General features: G+C 45.1%; 1 protein-coding gene across 4 annotated transcripts in view; it reads left to right on the top strand.

Annotated features, from left to right (window-relative positions):
* The window catches only part of VSTM5 (V-set and transmembrane domain containing 5), an 18,875-nt gene extending 549 nt beyond the window's left edge, over positions 1–18,326 (top strand). Inside the window, exons 2-5 of one of the 4 annotated variants that reach the window (XM_015585959.2) lie at positions 7,228–7,383; positions 15,859–16,185; positions 16,288–16,428; positions 16,556–18,326. In XM_015585959.2, the coding sequence (XP_015441445.1) occupies positions 7,228–7,383; positions 15,859–16,185; positions 16,288–16,428; positions 16,556–16,599 (668 nt within the window). In that variant the 3' untranslated portion in view covers positions 16,600–18,326. Of the gene's footprint in view, positions 1–7,227; positions 7,384–15,858; positions 16,186–16,287 lie in introns of all 4 variants that reach the window. The other 3 variants (XM_006907477.3, XM_015585958.2, XM_015585960.2) reach the window with 3 other exon arrangements.
* Positions 18,327–21,991: the final 3,665 nt, after the last annotated feature.

The following is a 21,991-nucleotide window of genomic DNA, read 5'->3' as shown; positions in this document are numbered from 1 at the left end:
TCTGGCCCTCCTCGGGGTGCGCGCCTCGCCCCGGCCGGCTGGGCGTTATCAGAGCCGGAAGCCGGCCGGGAGATAACCGGCTCCCGGTCTGGTGGCCTCTTCCTCTGCAATATTTTTCATTTCTTTTTCCTGGAATAATCAGACTGCAGCTGAGGTGTTTGAGCCCTCAAGGGCGCATGGGCCCCGCCTCCTACCGCGGGGACCCTTCACCCTCCTGAATCTCCAGTGCGTTCTGTAGGTCTCCCCGACCTCGCCGATGAACCCACAGCAGAATCTCTTGAGGAAAAGGGGTTCTGGAGGTTTGGGTTGGGTGCTGGGGCGTGAATGCAGAGGTGGCCTCTCCACTGCACTGAGCCGAAGGCTTTAGGTGGAAAGACACTAGAATCCCCCTGCTTAATGAATCTGAATGTAATGCCCAGCCTCACAACCTCCCATCGGCACAAACGAGATTATAACGCAGTTTTCCTTTTTCGTTTAATCGTTGTCATTATTAGCATTCCGATTTTACAGATTAGTCAGTCAACTGAGGTTTAGAGAGTGACCAGCATAAGGGCGACTGCAGGTGGGAGACCTATAGACGGAGCCTGCAGTTGTTAAGCGCGTATGCATTCACCGTCCCTCAGACATTACAAGACTTCTATTATTTAATTCTCTGGGCATCCCTAAGAAATAAGTGCTGCTCTTATCCCTTTTTCACAAGTGAGGAAACTGAGGCACAAAGAGATTGTTGTTACTTCCACAAAGTAGCCAGGAGTAGTGCTGGGATTCAAACCTGGGCCGTCTATACCACTCTTGACCTTTATACTTCTCTGGCTAGTGCCCAGCTTTGGAGGCTGTAAATCCCAGAAACCCAGAAAGACTGGCATGGGGCATGTGCCTCTGGCTACCTGTGAGACAAGTAGTAGCTGCTGTTAGTCCGTCAGGTTGGTAGGTGTGCTTGGCAGGGCAGTGACCTTTTCCATCGTTTTTCAACCCCCCAGCACATGTTTCCAACCACCATTCTCAGGAAACATTTGTACAGATGTCCCTGATGTTCAGAGGCCTGCCATTGGCCACAGTATGTAATCCATTTATTCACTCTTTCGGAGCACCCTCTGCCAGTAGGAAACAGGCTACAGTAGGTACTGGGGATACCATGATTCACAGTCTTGCCTTCAGACAAGCAAACAAGAGTGCCAGCTTGGGGTGGCGAGCCCTGAGAGGCAGGGTGTGCTGACATTCTTCTGGAAGCCCTAGAGGCTCAAAACCCAGACTGGGAAAACCAGGGCAAGCCCCCAAAGGGAGCTGCACCTTCCAGACCTGACAATTGCACAGAAGCAACCAGGGGAATAGAACAGGAGGAATGCAGGGTGTCCCAGACAAAGAGGAAGCACATGCAAAACCTGGAGGACAGGTAAAAGTTTTGCAATTCTCTATTGACTATCTGACTCATGCACAGGTGTAAGCTCCAGGAAAGCAAGCAGGCACTCTTTTCCAGCTCTGAGTCCCTAGCACCTACCCAGTGCTAGCCAGGGTCTATCCCTTAAAAGACAATGAATGGATGTGCACCTGCCTCAATATGGCTTGTGTTTCAGAGCCAGCCCTTATGATATAGAGCTCCTTCCATTCCCTGCCTTTTCAAGCCTCTGTCAAAAGCCGCCACCCCGAAAGTCTGATATTCATCATTTACACTGAAGTTTATTTTAAAATATACCCCCACAAACACGAACACACAAACACCCCTCATTTGAAGCTGTTTCTCTATAAATGAGAGTGTTACCCACTGAATGTTTTCATCCCCCTGAAATTCGTATGTTGAAGCCCTAATCATCAAAGTGATGACATTTGGAGGTGGAGCCTTGGGAAGTAATTAGGTTTAGATGAGGCCATGATGGCAGGGGGCCCCCATGATGGGATTAGTGCCCTTGTAAGAAGAGGAAGGCACCAGAATCTCCACCATGTGATGATACTGCAAGAAGGCAGCCATTTGTAAGCCAGGAAGACAGCCCTCACCAAGAACTGAATCTGTTGGCACCTGGATCTTGGACCTCCCAGCCTCTAGAACTGTGAGAAATAAATGTCTGTTCTTTAAGCGATTCTCCCACCCCACCAAGTCTATGGTATTTTATTATAGCAGCCCAAGCTAAGACAGGGACTTAAAGACTTATCCTCTTAGAAAGCTGACAGGCCTTCTGTGTAGCAGGCCAAGGCAGAGTGCCTTTTTAAAACCCTTGCTCATTTCCTTTCTCAGCTCTCAACATGGTAAGTTAGCCATCAGGGTCATGAGTATCCAGTGCTCTCTCTCATTTAGAAGCAGATGATCTGACACTAAAGTAGGAAAGTTTAGATAATGGCCTGGGGGCTAGTTAGCTTGCTTCCTGTCTTCCAACCTCAGCTTCTGAGAAGCAGCCTGCTCCCCCAACACACACACTTACACCTGTGCATGCACGCACACATGAATACAGACATGGGTGCCCTCTAATACCCCCACTTTACCAGGGTGGGGCCAGGGTAGGGCCAGGGTAGAGGAGCTGGCCTCACTGAGTCACTCACAGCCCATTGCCCAAGAGAGCAGAGGAACAGAGTGAGAACTCAGTCTAGGTTGAGGAGGGAGTGGATAGGCTGGGAGCTGCCACAATCAGAATGGAGCTGTGGGTTCTGGTAGGGTGGGTGGAAAGCGGAGGGAGAGCCAGGGCAAAAAGAATTCCCTTGAGGCCCCTGGAGCGATGCCCAGATCCATTGCTCCAGGACAAGGCCCCATGTGGCACAAGTTTACTGAGCACCTAATGTGCTTCAGGCTCTGCACTGGCCCCAGATGAAACAAAGACAGATAAGGTGTGGTCACTCACTGCACCGAACTCAGATTTATAGACAGCGGCTTTGCATACATATACATGTAACTACCAAAAAAGTGGTGTTTATGTGTGCTTTTAAGTAATGCAATCATGCGGTACTTGTTATTCAGCAACTTAGTTTTTACACCAATTTTTTTTTTAAGCTCTGTCCATGTTGATAAGCAGAGATCTTGCTTATTCCTCTCAACCTCTTTTAGGATAACTATGTCATCACAAAAAAATATGCTATTTTTTACTTAGCCAGCCTCATCCTGATGGACATTTAAGTTTTAGCTTTTAGCCTTCACTTAGGGGAGAGAAGACTCCTGATTCAGGGTGACGAGTGCAATGCTAGTGATGTGCATATCATATGGAGGATGTCGAAGGCTGCGGCCACCTCCAGACTGACAGGCACCCCCTGCACACATACTCCTCCTTCAGGGTTAGTGCACAAGAAAATGCCTGGAAGATTAAATTGAAGCCATTGAGGGAGATGTGGCATTGACCAGAAAGTCACCTAAATTTCTTCATCCTTGATATCCAAGGGCGTCTGAGTAAATTCCCTGCTGGTCTGGGAAGGGGCTGCAAGCAGAAGATCCTCCTCTCTCTATTATCCTCAGGACCTAAGGATACCTAGACATTTCCTCCACTGTAAGACTTAAAAAATATATTTTAATATTTCTAAAGTCAGGATGCATTTTACAAATCAATAGCTTTATCGGCCTGGACTGAAGTTGAGTCCTTCCCCAGAGGATTTCTGTTGCTTCTGTCAGTCACCGGGAGTCATCCCACCTGGGGAGTAGGAAAGGCTTCATGGAAGTGAGGCTGAGTCTTGAAAGATGAGTGTATACAGCAAGACGGGGGAGAAGAGAATTCTAGGCATACAGCAAGTGCTCAAAAAATAAGCGCACTGTTCCTCTTTGGGCCTGGCAGGGTCTGGACATGCTAAGCATAAGAAGAGGTGCTGCCTTAGCATGCACGTACTGGTATCTTAGCTGGTACCCTGCTGACTCTGCACCCCTATTAAGTCCAGCGTACTCAGGATCCTGGTCTGCCTACACCTGGGTTTTCCCTGGAAAATGGGCTTGGAGTAGGAAAGTTTACTCATCCAGCAGAAATGGGAGTAGGAGATAGGTGTGGCTGGCAAGTTCAAAGTTGGAAAATGATTTTCTACCATAACTGGTTTGCTGGGCTTGGAAGGCACCAGTTAGCCCTGTGGGCAAAGGGGAAATGACACACTGGACCGTAAAAAGAGCACAGGACATTCCTTGTTCACATGTGGCCTAGGAAGCACATTGGCCTTTCTCTCTGCTGAAGAGCACCCCAGGGGGGCAGCTCAGGCCTGTGCCAAGCTGAGGCTTCCTGGGGAACCTCGCTATAGAAGGAGAAGGGCCTGGGGACTGGTCGCAGTCCCAGTGCTGGCCATAAGCCCTGTGTATGAGGTTACCTTCCTTCTCTGACCACACAGGGCATGAAGAATGGGCTGGCTTAGTGGTTCTCAGCTCAGACTGCACATTAGAACCACCTGTGGGGTTTGTAAGACCTATAGATGCCCATACCTCACCCCAGACAGTGAAATCGGTATCATGGAGGGCAGAACCCAGCATAGTTTTGTTTCACATTTAAGCTCCTCAGGTTATTCCGATGTGTGCCAAGCAGAGAGCTCCTGGACTGGACCATTTCTCAGTCCTCTCCATTAGTCTCATCTTATGAAATCAGCTTGTCAAGAAGTGTGCATATTTCTCCCTCCTTCTGTTCTCAGAACACCCACCATTGAGTGTGGTAGAGTCTCACTTGCATCTTATTTGTGGTTTGATTTTGACAAACCTATAGATACTTTCTGACCAGTCTTAGGTTTGCTTGGTTCAATAAATAGTTCCTGAGCACCTACTATGCGAGGGCCACCAATCCAAGAGCCAGAGATACTCAGCACAGTCCCTGCAATGAGAGATCACATGATTCAGAGGGGAGGGCAGATCCTAACCTGGTAATTTGAGGTCAGATGCCCTGGGAGCATTGAGAAAGGCATTTAGCTCAGTTCAGAGTTGTGAGGAGGCTTCCTGAAGAAGAACCTTGAAGGTAAAGTAGGAAGTAGCTATGTGAGCAGGGAGGGAGAAAGTTCTGAGCAGCAGGAAATAGTGAGCTCAGACATAGCATGGCCATCTTCTCTCCCTTTGGGCCAGTAGCGGGATGATAATTCTTTAGTTAAACCAGGGTTTTCAACTCTTGCTGGTTTCTTCATATTCAATCTGAAAGTCGTCTTAACAGTTAAAGGAATGGAGCTTGGGTAGGTCTCGGATCTTAGGCGGAAGGTGTAGGTGGAGGGTGCAGGGTTTGGATGGGGCTTGTGACAGAAGCATGGTTCCCAGAAGGTACCAATAGACTTCTGGTCCCAGTTATGGAAAGGCGCAGAAGCGTGGCATTCTCTGATAGAGAAGCAACTGGCTGCCATATATGCAGCCCTTCTGGCCAGTGCAGTCCACATAGGCCCTAATCCTGTTACCGTGCAGTCCACATACCCCATGGAGGGGTGGCTGTGGTTTTAGGTGAAGACTCCCCATAGGGGAATTGCACAGACCAAGTGAGGGGTGTACCTGAAGCAGCAGACACAGTTTTCTGCAAGCCACTGTCAAGTCAGCTGTACTCCCTATTGGGACGAGTGCAGTTCCAAGCAATGCTCCTGGCATAGCCTGCTGAGATGAGAGACATACTGAGTCCCTCTGTAGAGGGTCAGGCTCCCATCCCTTAGGATGCCTGGTACACAGACGGCTCATACCATGGAACAGGTAGCAAAGCGATGGGGGCTATCATTGACCCAGGCTTAAGCACAAGTTGCCGTGTCATAATGCCCCTGGTGTGCTGAGCAGCACCCAGAGAGACAGCAGGTAAAGAGAACCCCGGGGGTGATGCTCCACAGGGCTAAGCCACTCAAGGAATGGTAAGTGGATTGTGGGCCCAAGGTAGCACCCTCCAGGCCAGATCCTGCACTGTGACCCTGTAGGAGTGGAGTGTGGGTCCCAGGCCTGGCTGTGATCCAGGCCAATGGCTAGGAACAGGACTCCAGATTTAGAATGTAATAGGGTGCCTGCACCTAACATATGTAAACATAATTCAGCTTATTATATCACACATGTGTGGCCGAATGCCACTATTGTACTCTGATATATATGAAGCCATGTGGTCCCCTGGGGAGCAGAAGAGAAGCAGAAGCATGTTCCCCTCAGAAGCATTCTCTGCACAATAGGACAGCGCTCCCCACAATAAAGTTGGTGCTTGCCATTTCATTCTCATACTGGCCCCTTGTGCGTTCTTCCAACTGGGCGTCTCACCACCAAAACCTTCCCTTCTTGATCAGCTCGGCACTGACAACTATTTACTCCAGATCGCACAGCTGTTACCGGCAGACCTAAATGCTGAACACAGCCTATCTGACTCCAGAGTCTATGAATGCATCTGATGAGTACACACACTGTCTCAATTCTGTTCACCAGAACCTGTCTCCTTTCAATCTCTACCCACTGGTCCTTTTTATGGTGATGGCTGGGTGTCCCAAGTCTTTCCCTCTCCAAGATGAGAAGTTCTGCAGCAGAGGCTGGTCTCCGGCCTGGCAGAGTGGTGTTAGCAGAGTTGGAGAAGGAGGGGAGATGCTGGCCTGCGGGGATGCTGGGAGCGCCCTCGGTGCCAGCTTTGCCCTAAAGTCTTGCAGAATCATTACTGCTGAAGTTCTAAAAGCATGGTCCTAGGACCAACAGGAGTAATACCTAGAAATCTGTTAGAAATGCAAACTTCGAGCCTCACCCCAGACCAAAAGAGTGAGAAACTGAGGCTGGGTCCCAGCGGTTGTGTTTTAACAAGTCTTCCAGGTGGTTCTGATACAGCTAAATGTTGAGAAATATTGTTATAGCATTAGAGGGTGGGGCGCAAATGGAATTACTTATCTCACCTGTTGCTGTGTTCAAACGGCCCTCTCTGCAGGGGCTCTGAGAAGAGATTGGGCTGAACTGGTTGGGCACCAAATTAACTAATAGATTTCCACATGGAGCCTGTGATGCTGAGTTGGTGCTCCACAAAAGTTAGTCCCTCTCACTTCTGTTCCCAAAAGCTCATTAAATGGAATGAGACTGGATTCAATTCTAATGGCCCAGAATCAGGGATTCTTCTGGATAAGAAATCAGGGAAGGGAGATCTTTTGCCTGTTGGAATTGTTTCTAGCTGTCAAGCTCTCTCACCCACCTTTTTGGTTTGTGTTTTATTGACTCATTGATATCCAAGTTGTGATGATCCCTAATTACAAAAGAGGAAATGGTGGGTCAGACAGGGGAAGGGATTTATGCGATCACCCCGCCAGGGCGTGTGCAGCCAAACAGAACCTGGGTCTTTGATTTCAGAGTTTGTGTGGTGTTGCTCTCCCCAGGCTTCTCCAGACAGCATTTCACCCTCCTCTGCCACCCTCCACTCCCACAGACAGGTGTGCCTTCTTGGCACCTGGGGAGAAAAGTTGAGTTGACCTCTCACGAAGCCTGCTACATTTCTATTCTACCATCAGAGAAGGAGCTGGGAAGAATACCGGGTAAGTGTGGTGGCCCAGAAATCACAAGGGTGTTTCAAGCTGGAGAGAGTGGTCAGCAGTGTCCTAGGAGGAGGTCATCTGCTGAGAAAGAGAAGGAATTTGGAGGTCCAAAGAGATTGGAAGGACCTTGTCTTAGTAACTGTGGAAAGAGGAAGTATAAATTTACATGAAAGACAGTAAGATTGGCAGTATGGAGGGTGCTCTTGAATTTGGTGATCTTGAATGTACACTGGAAATAGTGGGCTTTGTCATTTTGGAGAGTGTCTGCTGTGGGAATTCTGCAGTGCTGACACTCAGGTTTGGGCAGAGAAGTAGAGAGTCATTGATCGAGGACTACGGTTTTACTAGGCAAATTTGACGAACAGGCCAGTGGAGTTTAAAGAACTGGCAGGAGTGTTTAGGATGTGATGGGCATGGAACCCAGGCTAGGCAGAGAAGGAAGTAAGGATGATGGATTGGGAAAAATAGAGTGAGTTGGAGCGGAAGGACCAAGGAGGCTAATGGGAGAAGTTGAACAGTAAACAAAGGAGAGAAGGTTGTAGTCAGAGCAGGCTGCTTTACTGGGGGCCAAGGTGGAGTAGGAGAATGTGCTTGTGGAATAGGGATGGACTGTCTGTGGGAATGCTGGAACTAGGGGGCAGAGTGCTCACATTGTTGAAAAGGAGAGAGTAGAACAACCCCAAGGGAACAGGATTTTTGTTTTGCAAGAGGGCATAACTGTGATCATCTAAATCAGTGCTGTATATGCAGTATAATGCGAGCCATACATGAAAGCCACATGTTTTCATTTAACTTTCTAATAGCCACATTAATTTCATCTATTTCTTTTTACTTTAATTTTAAAACATATTTTGTTCAACCCAATAGATTCAAAATATCATTTCAACATGTAATCAATGTTAAGATTACTAATATATTTTGTTTAACCCAATATATCCAAAATATTACCATTTCAATGTGTAATCAATGTAAAGATTATTGAGATATTTTACGTTCTGTTTAACATACTAAGTCTTCAAAATTTGATGTGTATTTTACACTTAGAGCACATATCAATTCGATTAGCCAATTTCAAGTGCTCAATAGCTATCTATTTGTGGCTAGCAGCTACCGTTTGGGAAAGCTCAAGTCTAGACTCCTGCTTTTTGTCATATCTGTCTCTCAAATCTTTACTAGCACTGAGCAATATGTTATTTGGGAAAACAAAAAAGTGAAAAACTCCACCTCTATACTCTAAGTGCCTTATCTTATTGGAGGCCACTGTGGGGCAGTGAAAAGAGGGTTGAGTTCCAGACCCAGGTCTGACTTTCTACTTGGCATGGACTTGGGCACTTATATTATGCCTCTGAGCCTCAGGTTCCTCTCTTGCCCTATGCATCTTTCCTCTGGCTGTTTCTGAGTTGGATCCTTTATAATAAACTGGTAATAGTTTGCTTAGTGGTCAAATAAACAACTACCTTGAAGCAAAAAGCATAATTTCTTAACCAGTCTCCTACCTGGCTTCACAGATCGAAACAATCCTTGCTGAGTGCTTTTGTCAGTTGTGTGAATGTGAATTACTAACATTTTCTAAAGTAAAAAATCTGGAGATCAGACCCAGTGTTAGCATTCCCTTATTGTTTTAAGTAATTCACAAACTTCCCAAACTATTCCAACTGTTAAAAAGGGTATAGAGTGAAATGTAAGGCTTTCTCCCACCCCAGACACACAATCTCCTCCCCAAAAGGAACCACAGCTCCTGGTTTGTAGTGTATCCTTCTGGAGGTACATTTATATTGATAAGTGCGCACGTGTATGTGTGTGTGTATGTATGTGTGTATACTTAAATGGAAACATGTACACGCTGTTCTGCCCTGTGCTTTTTCATTATTTTTGACATTATCTAATACTAATGCATATAGATCAACCTCATTTTTTAATGTCTCTCGTATTCCAAAGCATGAACGTTGATAATTCAAAGTATGAATATTGATAGTTTATTTAACTAGTTGTGAAATGATAAGAAATATATATGGTCTCTGCTCCAGGTTTTTAACACAGAGTTCCTAAAACCCTAGCAATTTCCTGAGTGATATGGGAGTGATAAGAGCATCTTTTTTTATAATATTTGGTCTTAGTCCCTGAATCCTGACACAAAAGCTTTTAAACTCCTTGAAATCACCAGAGTGATGAGTGTCTTTTTGTTTATTAATGGGGAGACTCTTGGAAGATGAGGGCTGATTGGCAGAGGAAGCAATCATGTGATTAGAAGGTTCAGACTTTTAGCCTCCCCGCTCTGGCTTCCAGAAAAGGAAGAGACTAGGATTGAATTAATCACCAATAGGATTTCATTCAGTCATCCCTATAGAATGAAACATCCTGCACCCTACCCCAGAATAAACCAAACTGAAGGAATTCAGAGAGCTTCTAAGTTGGTAAACACAACAAGCTGCTGGGAGGGTGACATACCCAGAGAGGGCATGGAACCTCCACGCCCCTTCCCACATACCTTGCCCTATGTGTCTCTTCCATTTGGCTGTTCCTTTGCAGTAAACAGGGAATACTAAGTAAAGTGATTTCTCAAGTTCTATGAACTATTCTAGCAAACTCTCAAGCCTGAGGAGGGGTCGTGAGAACCCCTGATGTGTAGCCAGTTAGTCAAAAGTACGGGAGGCCAAGCCTTGTGATTGGCGTCTGGAGTTGGGGGCAGTCTTGTGAGACTGAGCCATTAACCTGTGGGGTCTGTGCTGACTCCACGTAGGTAGTGTCAGAAGTGTTGTAAGACACAGTTTTCCTTTACCAATGAACACATAGTTTGTCTCTAGTCTTTTACTACGACCATTGACTATACTTTGCTTCAGTTTCGATACTTACACATATATCTTTGCATCTACGTGCCCTTATTACTAGTAGAATAAGTTCCTAAAAGTGGAATTCTGGGGCTAGAGGTATGTGCTATTTAAAAAATTCTATAGATTTTATCATATTGCCCTCCAAGCAGGTTACACCCATTGACAATCCCCATGGTCATGTTTGAGTATAACTCCTGCACACACCTAACAACGTGTTATTATCAAACTTCTTCATCTTTACCAGCCTGATAGTGGCCAAGTCATTCAACTTTCCCAGACTGCGTTTCACTGTGATAGTTGTGTATGACAGCTAGTACCTAACAGGTATTACCAATAGAAATGCTGGCTATTGCTATTTTAGAGTTATTTTTCTGGTTGGGGTACAAACACAGGAACCTGATGAGGGGAGCAGTCTATCATCTTCTATCTAAACCTACTTCTGTCCACGTTGCTTGGGTTTGGTTGACATCTGGGTGACTTTCCAAGACCCTTAAACAGCAAGATCATGGGGGAGCTCCTTCAGGGATGAGCTGAGCTTTGGTCTCTGAGTACTCAGGCTCTGAGTGCAGGGAATTACTACCTGAGCTAACAGGAGGGACAGGTACCCTGTAAATTACGTGCAGATGTCAGTCATCAACCCTATTCATGGCATCTAAATCCAAAAGGCAGTTTTGGGGTTGCTGTGTTGGCCTCCAACATGACGCTGTGTTTCCAGAATTCCTTGCTTGTTTCAAGAATGGCAGAAGTGAGGCAAAGACATGGCATTTTAGTTGTATGAAACTCTACCACTTCTACTCCTAGCTATTTGACTCTCAGCAGACTTGGGGCTGGGAAAGGGGTTTTGCCGGCACCTCCCTCAGCCAGATCCATTGCCCCCTCAGCTCAACATAGATCCTCCCTTCCTTCTCTCTCTAAATAGGCAGCAGTTTGACAGGCAGGCCATACATGTCTTCATTCATTCATTCATTCATTCATACAATTAGTAAATATTTGGTCCTGTTTAAAATGTCCATACTTAGAAAATGTCCCTGGGTTCAAAGGGTTCATAATGTTTACTTCTTTGTTTGGTTTACAGGATTCATAGTAAAAAACACTATCATGCTTTATTGCTCCAATAATTGGGTTATAGCTGTATTGACAATAATAACCCTTCTTGCCTCGATAGCCTAGCTGATAATGGTATGTGGGGTTAGGTATATGGGTCAGCATTCAAATCTTACAGAAGAGCAGGATTTATATTAACTACAGACCAAATGTCTCCATGGATGTTTTGGTACAGGATCAAATATCAGGGGCGTTTTGGTGTGGATCAAATGTCTCTGTGCATGTTTTATGCAGGACCAAATGTCCTACAAGCATCTACAAAGTGCCAGGTCCTATGCTGGACACTGGGGTTTCTGAGATGAATGGGAAACAACTTCTCCCAGCAGAGGTCTCACAGTCGGTTGTGTTCATGTGCACTTCCTGCTGCTCCCTATCTTCTCCCCAGTTCAGGCCCGGGTAAGGCCATACCTAGCTGTTCCCAACTGTTTGGACTCCAGCCAGAGGTTCTCCTGAAGGTGCATAGGACAACCACATCTGGTGGGCCTAGGGCCGTGCAGGTGATTTGTGTAAATGATAAGATAACAAATTTTGCTGCCAGATTGCCCTCTGGGAGCCCAGTTCTGATCCTGCCATACTTCTATTTCAACATCTTCCTGGATCCTCCCTGCCTGAGGGATAACTCCTCCAGGTAATCCCCAGACTTCACAGATTCCTCATGCTACAGCCAACCTGCACTTCTTGCTTGCCAAGTTCCAAACCTGAGGATTCGCCATGCCTCCCTGTGTGGGTTCACTGTTCTCTCAGCTGGATTGTGCTTCCTCCCTCTCCTAAGCTTTTAAAATCTTATTCTTCCAGCCTCAGCTTAAATGAGTGTCTCTCCGCTTCTCCAACTCCCGCAAACCTGAATTTGGTCCTCTGTAAATGGGATTATAGTATTCACCAGGCCAGCACCCAGGAGCCAGTAACCTGCTGTGGAGTACTGCCTGGGTTCAGTGGCTAATGGGAGGTCCCTACTAAAGTGAGGGTGCAATAGGAGTGCTGACCCATGAGAGATGTGTTTGGGAGCCAGCTGGGTAAGGAAGGAAATGCTTTCCTCCCTCAGCTTACCCAGAGTTGGCTGCCCTGCACCTACCCCTGCTAAGCCCCTTGGGCACCTCATTTACCTTGGCATTATATACCTTGGCGTTTACTCTGTGCTCTTCAATATTTCTTTGAGTCTCATGTAGGGTGACCAACTGTCTTGATTTTCCCATGACTGTCCTGAGTTTAGCACCGAAACTCCCAAATCCTGGGAAAACTCTTGGTCCCAGACAAACCGAGAGGGTTAGTCACCCTGAGGCCCACTCAGAAGAGTGAGTGCTGGAGACCACAGATCCTGGACTGGCACTAAGTGCTGTGCCCTGCTAGGCCTTACACCTGTATGTTCTCACAGCCTTCCTTCAGGAGGTTTTCCAGTTGTCATTCTACAGCAGAGGACACTAAGGCTCTCAGAAGTGAAAGTACTTTCTCCAGGTCTCACAGGTAGGAGGCCCCAGGGTCAAACCTATGTGGATCCTGCCCACATCAGGTGTCTCCGCCACACCTCATTGCCACCAGGAATAATCCTTTCATTCAGGTAGTCATCAGTCCGGTAGTCATAATATCTGCTTTCTTGTTATCTTTGCAAATAGTTCTTTGGGGCACGATGTTGCTTTAGACCCTCCAAAGGTTATTTTGCCTTGTTTTAATATTCCAAAGAGTTGGGGCATGAGACCTTCAAGGCAGTTCCTCTGGCATGGCAGCTCCAGCTCCATTTTAAAGTGGCTCCGTTTATGTTATTTTTTTATATTAGCATCTCAGAAACTTGGGCTTGTTATTTTTGTTTTTCAGTTTTGCTATTTCTTGGGCCAGAGTAACTGAAAGGCTTAAATGAAGGTCCCTAAGGCTATTAAAAGGGCTGGTAGTCTCCTTTGATCAACATGGTTAACACAGGATGTATATGAAATACACAGAAGTGATGATATAGACTTGTCATTACTAAATATGGTTCTCTGGATCCTACAGTAATCACTTTTCCAACTGCTCATATTCAAAGTCAGATAAATCAAAAAATATAGATGGATAAATGATAGCTAGTCAGTCACCAAGTAGAGTGGGAAAAACACAGTTTTTATATCAGACAGAACTGCATTCAGATCTCACCTTTGCCATTTCCTAGCTATGTGGGCATGTAGCTGACTCATGTAAAAAAATAAGAGATAAGTATTGTAAAGTACATAATACGTATATAACTTGACTAAATTATAGTTCTTATATGTTTGTTAGCTTTTAGATGTGCCTAATTTTTTCAAACCACCCAAGCAGCAATAGTTCTATCAGGAATGGCTCCTTCTTGCTTCTATAAATATTTGGTTATTCACTTATTCATTTACTCAACAAACATTTATTGACCAATCACTCTGTCAGGCATGATCCTGGGTACAGGGGACACAGAGATGAAAAAAATACAAAATTCCTGCATTCCACAGGCTGACCCGGAATTTGATCTCTATTTTCTTCTTGAGATAAAGAGAGAAAGCAAATGCAGCAAAATGTTAGTAATTGGTGAATCTAGGAGAAGTTATATAGATATTATTTATACTTGTTTTTCAACCTTCCTGTGAGTTTAACTTTTTTTAAAATCCAGAGTTGGGGAGAAAATATATATCTGTTACTTGGTAGCTATAACTCTTGAAAGCCATTATTACTTCCCAACTTTTCAGCATGGAATTTATCAGATTATCTCCAGTCACCTTGCCATGTTTTAGGAGAACAGCACAAATGGGAAATGCTAGGAACAGGAGAAGACAATGAGAAAAGCTTGGGAAAATAACAGGTGTGGTTACCTGGAGCCACATAGCAAGGACCCTGGGGTGACTGGGCACCCAAAGAGTGAGAGAGAGAACCAGGATGTGGAGGTGGAAACCAAAGGATGGGCTCTAAGCCTGAACCCTGCCCTGTACATTCTCTGGTCTCCAGCCAGCCCTGACCATTCCTCTCAGTGTGGGGGTATTTGTTACATTCTGTGCTGTCCACTGACAACTGACCTTTGATCTGAGCATAGAGGTTAGGTAACTGAGCTTTAGAATTGGCAGGCCTTGTGTGTATCTCAGCCTTGCAGAGTGAATTTAGACAAGCTAGTTAGTCCTGTGGAGGCTGAGATTTCTTATATGTAAATCTCAATAGAATCACAATGGGTTGTGTGAGGCTAATGAGATGATGTGTGTAAAGCGGTTAGCACGGGGCCTATGCCTGGTACCTATGAATATGTGTATAACAATATATGTGTAACCTTAGCCAGTGGCACTACTCATCTACTCATTTCATGCAGAAATCTCTGCTTAATGTCTCTTTGCCTCACCTACTCCCACATCTAGTCCATCAGTATGTTCTGTCCTTCTTACTTCCAAATTCATATCCTAAATCAGACTGCTTTTCACTCTCCAAGGTTACATCTCCATCTCTTAACCAGTCTGCTACAGCAGCCACCTGACTGCTCTTCCTGCTTCCACTCTAGTCCCCTCACCCCTGGAACAATCTCCACAGCAGACATTCTCAAGCTTAATGGAGAATGTTACCTTCCCGTTTGATTCTCCTATGAATTCACATCACCCTTGAGGAAAACCTTACCTCTGACCCTCACGTCACAACCCGGGTCCTTCCCACTCTCCAACCTTGTCTCCTAAATTCTGCCCACAGATCACTGCATTCTGGCATACTGGCCTCCTTTCTGTCCCTCAAACACCAGTGCTCACAGTCTTTATAGTTATTCCTTCTTCCTGAAATGCTCTTCCCACATGTCTTCACCTGGCTGCCTCCCCTTCCCCGTCCTTTAGGTCTCAGTCAAATGTCATTTCCTCAGCGAGGTGCTCCCTGACCATCCTATCTAGTGGTGTGTACCACCTCCACCCCCGCCATCACTAGTGCCCTGTTTCATTACCCTTAAAGTACTTGTCATTATTCAAGATGATCTTGTGGTCTGTCATACAGAAAGGAAGCTCCAGGGAACAGTAAACAGTAACTTTGTCTTGTTCACTGTCTTAGCTCTGGCTGCCATAACAAAATACCACAGGCTCGGGGTGCTTAAGCAACAGAAATTTATTTTCTCATAGTTCTGGAGACTGGAAAGTCCAAGATCAAGGTGCTGGCAGGGTCAGTTTCTGGTGGGAACTCCCTTCCCGGCTTACAGGCAGCCGCCTCCTTGCTGAGTTTTCACATGGCATTTCCTCTATCTGGGTCCATGGAGAGAGAGAGAGCACGAGATCTCTGGTGTTTCCTCTATAAAGACCTTAATCCTATTGGATCGGGGCCCTATCCTTGGGACCTCATTTAACCTTCATTACTTCCTTTGAGGCCCCAATTCCCAATACACCCGCACTGGTGGTTAGCGCTTCAATATAGGAATTGGGGCGGGGTAGGGGGCGGGTATAATGGTTCTGTCCATAACATTCATCATTGTAGCATCAGCACCAGAACCTAGAAGAGAGCCTGTCATATAATAAACAATCAATGAATTATAGAAGTTTATGTCACCATATTAAGTTCATATAAGTTGCCCCACATCTGGCACTCCATCCTGCAGGTCAGAGCATGTCACTGTACATTCCCCAGTCCACCATCAATGCCACGGCCGGAGAAGACATCCTGCTCTCGGTGGACTACTCCTGTCATGGTGTCCCCACCATCGAATGGAAGTATACATCCAACTGGGGAGTGCAGAAGATTGTGCAGTGGAAGCCAGGGACTCAGGCCAACGTCTCCCAAAGCCACAAGGACAGAGTCTGCACCTTTGACAACGGCTCCATCCAGCTCTTCAGTGTGGGTGTGAGGGATTCGGGCTACTACGTCATCACGGTGACAGAACACCTGGGGAGCAGCCAGTTTGGCACCATTGTGCTGCATGTGTCAGGTAAGACAACCCCAGGGGCCCAGTGCCCCACTGACCGCAAGTGCGTGGGAGGCTGACTTCATAATATTAACAGACTTATCTTCCCCTTCCCGCACTGTACAGAGATCCTCTATGAAGACCTCCACTTCGTTGCTGTCTTCTTGGCTTTTCTTGCTGCTGTGGCTGCAGTGTTAATTAGCCTCATGTGGGTTTGTAATAAGTGTGCGTATAAATTTCAGAGGAAGAGAAGACACAAGCTCAAAGGTAATTTTCTGGGCCCTGTGATAATCAATTCGTGTTTTCATGGCCTGAGATGGAACATGTTATCTTGTCACCAAAAAACCACCTTGTGGCTGATCTGCAACTCATTGACTTATCATTTGCTTTGCAGAGAGCACAACTGAGGAGATTGAGTTGCAAGATGTTGAGTGTTAGCCAAGACTGAGCCCAATTACATTCCTACCTCAAGAGAAAAATATTTTCCAATGAAAGGAACAAACACACCAATCCATTTTAAGAGCCTCTGGTTGCCCTGCTACAGCCACCTATTCCTGATGGGACTGCCACGTGTTAACAAAGTTGGCTGCATGGACTTGAGGACTCTGGATTGGACAAAGTCAGTTCTGTATCTACATGAAGTTCAAGGAGAAGAGTGCTTGAGGCTTTGAGCCAGAGCTTGGCTTGGCTGCAGTTGTCAGAGCCATGCTAACCCATAACCGACGGTGCCAGGCCGGCACTGGCTGCTTGCTCACTGCGCTCTGCTCGGCCTGGGGGATGGCCATTGGAGGAGTCCCGGATCAGATGCTAGAGCATCTCCAGACTGAGTGTGCAGCTCTTTGTGCACCTGTCTGCTTGTGCCCTCCAACTCTCTGCTGTGGGAGCTATTGAGAAAACATGAGGCTTTTAGATAGTCTGCTGCCTAAGAAGCAGACATAAGAGACGAGAGGTGTGCTATTGTGCCATAGTAAGTTGCCCAGAGCAGGGCGAGGACCTCCCCATGGCCTGGAACTTTAGGGAGAAGAGCTTAATTTGTTGAGGGACTAGCACTGGGAGCAAGGAATAGGGGGCAAAATAACCTTTCTCTTCCTCTCTTAGGCCAACATTACTTGGATTTTCCTTCTTGTGGCCCGAACTTCAGTCAGTGTGAGGAAAACAGCTGTTCTCCTCCACCATGGGCAGCATCTGGCCTCCAGATGGCCTCCTGACAAGCTGTGTGAAAGATGGGCCTGCATAATAGGTGGTACAATTGGAAAGTCACTCAGCTCAGAGTTTGAATCTGTCCCTCACAGTCACTAACACTTCATGTCTCAAGTCAGGCCCTTGTTCTCTCCCGAGTGGGCAAAGGAACACTTGGCACTCACCTACCTCACAGTCAGGGTATCAAGTGAAGTCCACAGTATGCATGGAGCTCTCCAAGTAATTTAAGACCAGCCTGAGGAAACTTTAAGGACCTAGAAAGCAATCATCACCATACTGAGCACTGGAACTTGATAAAATGCCCTGGGATATTGGGCTCCAGGTGAAATTAGGGCCTGGATCACAGCTGGCCCTTATTCTCTCAGGTGTTGGTTACCATGATTACCTGAAAGTTTCTCCATCTGGTGAGCTGTAAAGCAGGCCTGTATTTATTTTCCATGATCTTTTCTCTCTTAATATTCTTAGCTACAGACTGAGGTACCATCCCAATTATTGGTAGAGGCTGAGATTATTAGCTCTGTCCCTAGCCCTCAGCTGCAAATTCATCCATGTAAAGGAGAAAGAGAGCTAGAACAACCCCATTCTTCCTTCCCTCCCTTCAAATCCCCAAGGTCCATGTCTTTTCTTCTTCCCCTGTGGCAGATAAGGAGTTGCCTGGAGTAGTATGAGGCCTTCCCCTGACTACTGAATCCAGGGATGCAGGAAGTGATCTCTTGGAGTATTCAGACGGGAGATCTCAGTGATGTAGAGAAGGGCTCTGAAGGTACCACTTGACTCAAAAGGAAAGAGGGTAATCAGTCTACACAACTGATTTGTAGCTCTTGCACCTGATACGTAGAAGTTCTCACCTCAGGCCACTTCCTGTACACATGCGTGTAAACATGCACATCTGTGCCCTTTACCCAGGCAGCAGTCAGAGGAGCCGGGCCTGTACTCGGGCAGGTCCTTATAGGGGTCTCCAGTGCCCTGAACAGCAGGAAGCCGGTTTGGATCTGGTAGCTGCTGGAATCTCCATGTGCTTCTTTATTCTACCTGCTTTTCAGAACTCTACCCCTCTCAGCTTGTCAGAAGTCAGAGGTGAAAATCTTCATAATTAAAGGAGAGACGGAAATGAATAGCCAGTGAGAGGCCTCCATGGGCAAACCCAGATGTAAATTCTACCCCCTCAAATTTCATGAAAGGTTATACCCTCAGCTTTTTCCATTTCTTTATTTTGCACTTTTAAAGCTCTCTCCATCCCGAACATTCCCATGTAAAGTTTTTGATTCCAGAGCCTGAGGTTTTTGTCTATTTTTCAAATAAGAAAATATGAAATCATAGAAGTTAGCCACTGTAAATGTTAAGCTATAAGTTATTGTTTGAAACTATGAAAAAAGTTGTTTTAAAAAATGAAATAAAACCTGAAAATAAAGCCCTGGTCCTCTGTGTGTGAGCCCACTCCAGCTGAGCGCGCCTGAGCCCTGGAGGGGGTCCCATCAGCTGTAGGCAGAAGCAAAACCCTTAGCCACAGTACTGAGGCCGGCACATTTTTAAAAATGACACTACAGTGAATCACGTTGGCTCTAACATTCTTTAGCAATTCAGAAAAACAACACTTTGTTATCATCATTCTCCCCTCTATTGAGCCTGAGGATGAATTTGCAATTTTTGCTTTCAGAATATGAATAGTAACTCAACAGAGTCCTTTCTGCTTCAGTCCTTTCAGCTGAACTGAGGATATGACAATCGTCCTACCTCGTTCATAGGTGCAAGACACTCGACAGAACACACAGCTTTGTCAACAGAATATCCTCTCACAGATTGTAATCTATGAAACCAAAAGGAGACTGATAACAAAATTCAAGTTAAATTTGAAGCTCTAATTGGCATTATTAAACGATTCATGAATCAGGCACCATCCCATCTGGCAGCTGGAGGGGTTCTCAGAGGGCTTATACAAAATGGAAGGTTTTTATTTCAGGCAAGGTCACCCTTCCTAGGGAAAGGCAGGGGGGTTTTATCAGGGAGGTGACCTCACTAGTGCTGACCAGGAAATTCCAGACTGATTGGTTTAAAATTTCACTCCTGGGAGAGGCTGAAACTGCAGTTTGGTTAGTTATTCAGTTTTGGACTTAGCAAAAATGACTCTATTTCGGGTTTGTTCTTTTTAATAGCATATAATTAATCCTTGAACAACACAGGTTTAAAACCTGTGTGTAAGTGGCCCTGTGCCATTTAAACCCATGTTGTTCAAGAGTCAGCTGTATTTTCTACCCACAGCTGGGAATCCATGTATGTGGAGGGTTGACTGTAGTTATACTCAAATTTTCGACCGTAAAGCAGGTTGGCATCCCTGACCCCCAAAGTGTTCAAGGGTCAACTGTATATCATTCTTTCTCATTTTGTGATGTTCTGGGTATGCAAGGGGAGCTGAAATAGAAAATCCCTGTCCTCTGAAACCCACATGAGATGGTTAATATCGGACAGTACCTCATACTCTGATTTGAAGTCATACCACACAAAAGTGAGGAGCAAAGGCAGTGAGAGATAAAGTTTATCAGGATATCTTGCTCAGTGAGGAATGCAGAGACAAGCCCTGAGGAAGCATACAATTCAGAAGGGCTGGGCAACTGTAACGCTGATTGACAAAAGGCGGCAGAATAGCATGCTAGGAGCTGTAACCAAGAGCAAGGAACCAAATATGATGGGGTAAACCCCCAGGGCTGTGATTCAAATGCAGTCTCCTTGACAACCCTAGCGGAGGAAATCGGGGAAAGTGAAACCCTCTGTCATCAGCTTTTATATCTAGTATAGTTTTCTTCTGCTCAGTTTCCAGGGACATATCTCTAGTTTATTGAAAGCAGAGCAAATCCATGTGGTTAGCATGTCTATCCACAACTCAACTTCCACTAAATGGTGTGAGTTGCCAGTATGTGAACCTCTGCACAACCAAACCAACCCAGCTGTCAGCATTTCAATCCTTGAGAACACGGTTCACTATTTCTAGTGCCTTTTAAAAATTAGGTCGGTGTTTTGGGTTTGGTTTAATTACAAAGGTAAACCCTTCCTTAAAACAACACTAAAATCTATATATAAACAGTACAAGTTCTCCTTCATTCAATCGTCCCCAGAGAGAATAATAGTTAATTTTGGTATGTATCCTTCTAGACTTATGTATATACCAACAAATCTGTCTATATAAACATTCATCACGCTATACATGTTAAATCTTTCTTTTTAGGCAAATGGTATTCTATTAAACAGTATTCTACAATTTGTTTTCCCTTAATGTTTCTTGGGCATTATTTCATGTCTCTACCTATTCTTAAATGTCCTTATTGCCTGCACAATGCAATCCATAGTATGGACATTTTATAATAGCTTGTTCACTGAAAAATTACTTTTTATTTCAAATGATATATACAGAAATATCTTGGGCTATCTATTAGACTTGTTGCTTCAACCAAGATGGCTTCCTCATTAATGTGTTCAACTCCTATGAATCTCTTCCTCTGTCAGGGAATTCAGAGTCACTGTTTTATAATATTGGTGGGTTTATATAAAGTTTATCAGAGATTGAATGTTTAGGGGAGGGAGAAAAAGCATTGCTAATGTAAAATAAGTCTTTGATTTTATAAAGTGTGTACACAGGTAGGTTAAATTCCTTTAATGCAATTGACCAGTGGTTGTTCGGCCATTCAGTCCCTAAAAGTGCAAGAAGTATTGTTCCCTCAGGTACCTCATAGTTTGAAAGTTGAAAGAATTTTTTCTTACTAAGCAAAGTGCACTTAGCAAATAATTCAGTGTCCTGTTTTTATCAATAACACGTAAGTGCCAATTAGAATTCCTAGTCAACATGAAATAATCAGGGGTATCACTTTGATTTGATGGCGTTCTGGCAAGGAAATCTGATGGTGACGTTCTAGACTATAAACATGATTTCCATTAGGCCTTTTCAAATACCACATCTATTACTGCCCCATTGGGTCCCAAGGGGCTCAGATTGGGAGTACTTGTAAACGAAGTTAAGAGAAGCCATGATTTGGGTGAAAGGAGATTCTGCCACTGGCCTCATTTCCTTGGTAAACTCACAAAATTATCAGGATTTTATAAGACTGTATGTTACTTTTATATCTTACACTTCTCCCTTGTCTATCAAGTTTCAAGTAGTAGTCTGCTCTACAACAAACGTTTCATGATCAGTAAATGGGGAAACGAATACGCTGTAATGTGGAAGTTTTTCTGGTTCCTAAGCAAGGGGAGCCAGAATATCAGGAGTAGACAAACTCCTCAGCCATTTGAGCTCAACTTTTAGAGAAGTAAACATGAGCACCTGCATCTAGAGCTCCTCTAATTTATTCATTTTCTTATTGAAGAGCATTTAGATTAAACTAAACTTTTCACTTTTACAGACCTCCTCTGTAATCCTTACTGATCTTTGTGAATCTGTGCTTTGTGAAATATGTGTATAGGATACATTCTAGCAGTAGACTAGCAGATAGGAAACAGCAAACTGTAGAACCAAGTCTAGGCTCGGGTGACTGGCTTTGGAGTAGCACTTGCATTTGGTGCTGTGTCAAAGAGATAGGTAGGGTTGCTCCGTTGTGAACTGCCTATTATATCAGTAAGTAGGATGGGAAATAGTTTCCAT

Source organism: Pteropus alecto, unplaced genomic scaffold (assembly GCF_000325575.1).
Source record: "Pteropus alecto unplaced genomic scaffold, ASM32557v1 scaffold12, whole genome shotgun sequence".
NCBI lineage: Eukaryota > Metazoa > Chordata > Mammalia > Chiroptera > Pteropodidae > Pteropus > Pteropus alecto.
Note: the sequence above shows the minus strand (reverse complement) of the source record. Positions and strands in the feature narration are given on the sequence as shown.